The sequence below is a fragment of the Hyperolius riggenbachi genome, chromosome 4 (assembly GCF_040937935.1).
Source record: "Hyperolius riggenbachi isolate aHypRig1 chromosome 4, aHypRig1.pri, whole genome shotgun sequence".
Classification (NCBI taxonomy): Eukaryota; Metazoa; Chordata; class Amphibia; order Anura; family Hyperoliidae; genus Hyperolius; species Hyperolius riggenbachi.
Window position 1 is genome coordinate 106081799 of NC_090649.1, and position 5944 is coordinate 106087742.

Genomic DNA, 5944 nt, shown 5'->3' on the forward strand with positions numbered 1-5944 from the left:
CCACAGATTTGAAGACGGACAAGCACCGAAGATGGACACAGGACAGGTAATGTATAAATGCACATACATTAGCGAAACAGTGGCGAGGCAACGAGCTCAGCCGATTCCTGAGAGATTTCATGCTGAAATTGATGAGGAATCAGCCTGCGGTGTATAGGGAGCTGACAAATCTCTCGCTAAAGGGGCCCATACACCTAACGATTTTCCCGCCGATCTACGGCCGATTAGATCACAGTGATCGAATCGGCTGTGAAATCGCCGCGCACACCGCTGACAGAACGATTGTTTTCCGTCCGAAATCGATCGTTCCCGTCGATCTATCTGTGCGGAAGATTTCTCTCGATCGCCGGCGGGTCGGGAGTGCGTCGATAGTGGCGTTCGATTGCCCGACCACCGACGCAATACAGCAGGTATACATTACCTGTTCCAGCCGGCGCGAGTTCCCTGGTCCTCGCTGTCTTCTTTCCGCGCTGGGTTCCGGACCGGCTGCAGCTACACAGAACTTCCTGTCCCGGCAGGAAGTTTAAACAGTAGAGCGCCCACTACTGCTTAAACTTCCCCTGGACAGGAAGTATAGTAGCTGCAGGAACAGTCTGGAGCTCGGAGCGGAAAAGAAGACAGCTGGGACCAGGGGACTCGCGCCGGCCGGAACAGGTAATGCATGAGGGGGGGGGGGGCAGCGGCAGCTCCACAGATTGTGATCGGTTTCAGGCTGAAGTCGATTCACAATCTGTTTGCAGTAAGGCAGCCATACGATCCCTCTCTGATCAGATTCGATCAGAGAGGGATCTATCTGTTGGTCGAATCTGATGACAAATCGACCAGTGTATGGCCACCTTAAAGGTTCATACACACCTACCAACTATCTGTCCAACTAACTGCCAAACTTGTCTGTTAAGCCCCATACACACGCTCAAATTATGCAGCACAATTGTCAAACAGCTTTTAATAATAATCCGAACATTTATATAGTGCTTTTCTCCTGTCAGACTCAAAGCGCTCAAGAGCTGCAGGCACTGGGACGCGCTCAGGAGGCCACCCTGCAGTGTTAGGGAGTCTTGCCTTGAACTCCATACTGAATAGGTACTGACCTAGCCAGGATTTGAACCCTGGTCTCTCGTCAAAGGCAGTGCCCTTAACCAGGACTCTTTTCAGCCACTATCTTTTGTTGTGAAACAAGCTGAAACAACTAAAAAAAGTATTGTTCAAAAAGCTGATAATGCTGATAAGAAGCCAATCCAACTGTTGGATTGATTTATCAGTCTTATCAGCTTTTTGAACAATAGCAAAATACTTTTTTTTCAGTTGTTTCAACTTGTTTCACAACAAAAGTTGTATGGGGCTTGGCAGATAGAGTGGACAGATAGGTGTGTATGAACCTTAAAGTGAACCTAAAGGCAAAAAAAAAAATGAGATTAACTCACCTGGGGCTTCCCTCAGCCCCCTGCAGACGATCGGTGCCCTCGCAGCTCCGCTCCGATGGCCCAGGACCCGCCGGCGAACACTTCCGGTTTGGCCGTCACCGGCCGACAGGCATGGGAACGCGAGTGATTCTTCGCGTTCCCAGCCTGTATATCGCCCCCTATGCTGCTATTGCGGCCTTGGAGCGGAGCTGCGAGGGCACCGATCGTCTGCAGGGGGCTGAGGGAAGCCCCAGGTGAGTTAATCTAATTTTTTTCTTTTTTACTTTAGGTTATCTTTAAGGTGGCCACACACGATACAATAAGATGATCCGATTTTACAGTAATTCGATAAAAATGATCGTATCTCTCAAAAAAAAAAAATCAAAAGCTTTTTTTTTTTCATTCGACTGAAAAATCCGATCGGATTTCCCGTTTTTTTCGATTTAAATTGATCCGGAATGCCAGATATTTCTCTTCAATTTCTACTAAGGATTGTATGGTGTGTGTTGGATTGTTAATTTATTAATATACACACCCTAGCAATTTTCTCTGAGTTTCCAATCATTTTTATCATAATTGAGTAAAAAATGTAACATAGGTGTGGTACATTGGTCATATTTTTGAAATGTTACAATCAGTCAGAAAAATTGATTGCAATTCTTAAATTGAACAGATATTTAAAAAATTGTATGGTGTGTGGCCACCTCAGATTCGATCAGAGAGATTTGTCTCTTAGGCTCAACACACACCATACAATCTTGGTTGTACAGATTTACCAAATCTCTGTAGTATAAGGGCCAACAGATTGAAAACACCTTGAATGACTGATTGGATAAGCTCTTATACTACATAGATTTGGTAAATCTGTACAACCAAGATTGTATGGTGTGTGTTTAGCTTTAAGGTGGCCACACACCATACAATTTTTAAAATATCTGTTCAATTTAAAAATTGCAATCAATTTTTCTGACTGATTGTAACATTTCAAAAATATGACCAATGTACCACACACGTATGTTCATTTTTCCCCCAATTATTATAACATTGATTGAAAACTGACAAAATTGCTAGGTTGTGTATATTAATAAATTCACAATCTAACCCACACCATACAATCGGTCTGCCCATCATCACTAGATGTATGGCTTCCTTTACAGATTACCCAGCACCTCATAGTTACATAGAAGGGGTAAAATTGGACAAATAGATTGGATCATTATTAGTGGGCACTTCAACACAGACATGTTGTCAAAGTTGCTGTACAAATCACGTGGACAAAACAAGCAGAGTACAGATATAGTTGTGAAGCAGCCTTGTGCAAAGTAAACATAGATGGGACAAGCACGTCCCAGGCTACTAACAATGAAGTGACAGATCTGTTCAACACCTACAGCAGCAGCAACAGGTCCCCTATGACGACTGAATGGAGTGACAGGCCAGCTTGAGGTCCTGTAGGGGGACATTATACCATTACCTGAAGCTGTGGGTGGATGCGAGAGGAGGCCCCGCCCCCGGCACCCTGCAGCGATGGCCACTAGAATGAATGACCCCACCATTGAGGAGGGACTGGCAGTAGTGTTGTCCGGATCATGAACGATTCGGATCTTTGATCCGAATCTATTTTATGAGTCGATCATCCGAATCATCAAAATGAACGATTCGGATCGCAAAAGGGGCGGGGCCAGGAGCGACACGCCCCCTCTCAGCGGTCAGCGGGGTCTTGGAAGCACAGCAGGGATGGATCGCTGAGTTGGAGGGGAGGCAGCCTTGCAGGGAGACAGGTAGATGAGAGAGAGGGGACATGGGTGCCACTGCCAGATATGTGTAGAGCACATATACTGGCTATAACGTGCTGCCCATTATAGGCTGTCTGTTCCGTAGTGCTGCACAGTGATCACATTGGAAGCTTTTGGCTCAGCACAGCTCAGTAACTTTGCAGACAGTGTGATTGAAAGGCAATATAATCCTCCTGCACTCGGCACTAAACAGCTGCACTTATCTTCTGGGAATGCTTTCTTTCACTGTGCGACCTTTTCTTTCAAAGTGTACAGATGAACATATAGGTGAAATATATGTAAAGCATATGACTTCAGCATGTGGGTATTACGTGCAAACATTTCTGCTCTCTGCTCGTCCCTCCTCCCTTCTCTGTCCACTCCCTGCCCTCTGTCCATCTTCTCCCCTTCTCTGTGTGTCCACTCCCTCCCCTTCTCCTGTCCACAGACCTGTCCTGCTGTTCATTTCACCCCCGAATGCTTCCGGTAGTAAAATGATCCGAGATTCGGATCAAAGATCCGGATCTCTTCAATGATCCGATTCGAATCATCCGGATCATTGAAAAGATCCGAACTTCCCATCTCTAACTGGCAGATCTCTGATCCCGGAGACAGCGCACGGCTATAGCAATCCCACACAGCAGAGAGAGTGTGCCGCCTGGCCCCGCCCACTCTCCAGGGGAAGGCGAGCTGTGATTGGCGGAGCGCTGTAGATGAATGTACAGGAGAGCGGGTGACACGCAGCAGCAGCGGCTGGAGCACCAGTAGTCAGTAGTCGTACCTGCTGCTGGCTGTCAGTGTGTGATCCGCCCGCAGTGTGACCGGCCTCTCTCTCTCCTCTCTCTGCCCTCCAGCGGCGGTGCTATGCCCACTGAGATCATGAATGCCGTGCGGATGCAGCCCATCGGCCAGCTGCAGCACCACAGCCCCGTGCTGCCCATCAGGCTGCTGACCCGGGGGCCCGACTACCTGCGCCGCCAGATGGACACTGGCACACCGCGGTCCAGCCTGAGCGCCGTGGAGAGGCTGGCAGCGGACAAGGCCAAGTACGTGAAGAGCCAGCAGCAGTCTGGGGGCAGCCAGGGGGGCGCAGGGGGCAGCTCTGCCTCTGAGAGCAGCAGCAGCACCACCAGCAGCAGCTCCAGGAAGAGCAAGCAGGAGGAGGATGCCCACCAGCTGGCCAATACCCCAGAGCAGAGCGGCGCCCCCGTCAGGCGGGGCAGCAGTAAGCGTCTGCTGCGCCCAGACTCTCTGGTCATCTATAGGCAGAAGACCCGAGGAGACACCGCAGGGGAGGAGGCCAGGACAGGGCTGGTAAGAAGGCTCTTCCTGGGAAGCGTCAAGGATAAGCCCTTGGTCTCCATAGCGCCCCCTTACAGCGAGCGCCAGGCTGAGACCCCCATCAAAGATCGCTTGGAAACTCGCTGCAGGAGCACCGGATTGCACCGATCCCAGTCGGACATCAGCTCCAGATACTCCCGATCTTTCTCCGACTTTGACACTTTCTTCAAGTACTGCGGCCTGGAGCCGGAGGTGGTGGAGGAGCTGGGCAGGGACAGGTTCCTGGCCGCCCCAGAGGACAACCTAGACAATGCCAACCAGTTCAGGATTCGCAGCGCCAGCGTGGCCACCTCGGACAGCGGCTTTAGCCGGAGAAGCGGGGAGGGCAGCACTGGGGCTCTGCAGGACGACGAGCCACTGAGTGGGCAGCTGCCAGGGGTGGGCACCACCAACACCTCCGTCATCGAACGCAATGCCAGGATCATCAAGTGGCTCTACAGCTGCAAGAGGGCAAAAGAGACACGGGGGGCATCCCCAGACCTGCCCTGATTGCCCAGTTGTGGACGGACATATGGACCACTCAGTGCTCTCACTGCCCCAATCTGTCATCCTCATTTGTCTTTCAGTATTTCCATACGCCTGGGTGCCCATGGAAACTCAGCTCACAAAGACAGGCTGGCAATGGCATCCCTGACTTGAGTGTAACTGACTAAATAGGTAACCTGTAGCAGCCTAGAGGTTGTCCTGGCATGCTGGAATTTGTAGTGGCACAGCAGCTGGGGGTGCCCCAGGTATCCTCGATTTAAGCAAGTCACCAGGCCTGTGTGCCATACAAAGGGGCGTTGGGACAGACACAAGGGCCTGCTGCTGGGCAGCAACTGGCTTCACATATTTATGGACATAATTAATGATACACTCTACGTATAGTCGTTGCCAAGTTCTCTGGACTCCTAGCAGCAAAACCAAGGTCAACTGTTATTGGATGCAAATTTCTGTCTGGGAGAACAGGACCTTCCACCGGTTTTCAATGTGCTGTATACACTGGATCTACATCATTCTTGCATCTGGAACTTGTGTAGATGAATGGATCGCTTTTGTGCGGGTTGTTGCATGCAATCCATTTCCATTTTACCTATATTGTATTCTTTCCTATGCACAGTGTTGCCTGCAAGTTATAAATACTGTATTTATGGTGCAGCCTCTATGGATGCATCTTTTTCCATTTGTCTGTTAACGAAAAGCTTTAATGAGAAAAATATATATATTATATATTTATCTTTGCAATCGTAGCCAAGTCTCCATGATTACATTAATGCATTCTCTGTCCTACACAACTGCTGCCTCAGATTAGGTTTTCTAGAAAAGTCTATGCTGTTTCTAGTGCTCCAAATGAGATTGTTTTTGATTAGCTCTGGTGAATGTCACAGTGCTGTGTCTTCCAACCCTCAGATCCTAATCACACAGCCCAGGCATGTGAATATCCTT

At 49.3% G+C, this 5944-nt stretch overlaps 1 protein-coding gene across 1 annotated transcript; it reads left to right on the plus strand.

Annotated features, from left to right (window-relative positions):
• The first annotated feature begins 3890 nt into the window (after window positions 1-3890).
• Window positions 3891-5743, plus strand: FAM110C (family with sequence similarity 110 member C). The gene has a single exon (XM_068279109.1). It carries the CDS (start codon window positions 4043-4045, stop codon window positions 5006-5008), a length of 966 nt encoding a protein of 321 aa, XP_068135210.1. The 5' UTR covers window positions 3891-4042; the 3' UTR covers window positions 5009-5743.
• Window positions 5744-5944: the final 201 nt, after the last annotated feature.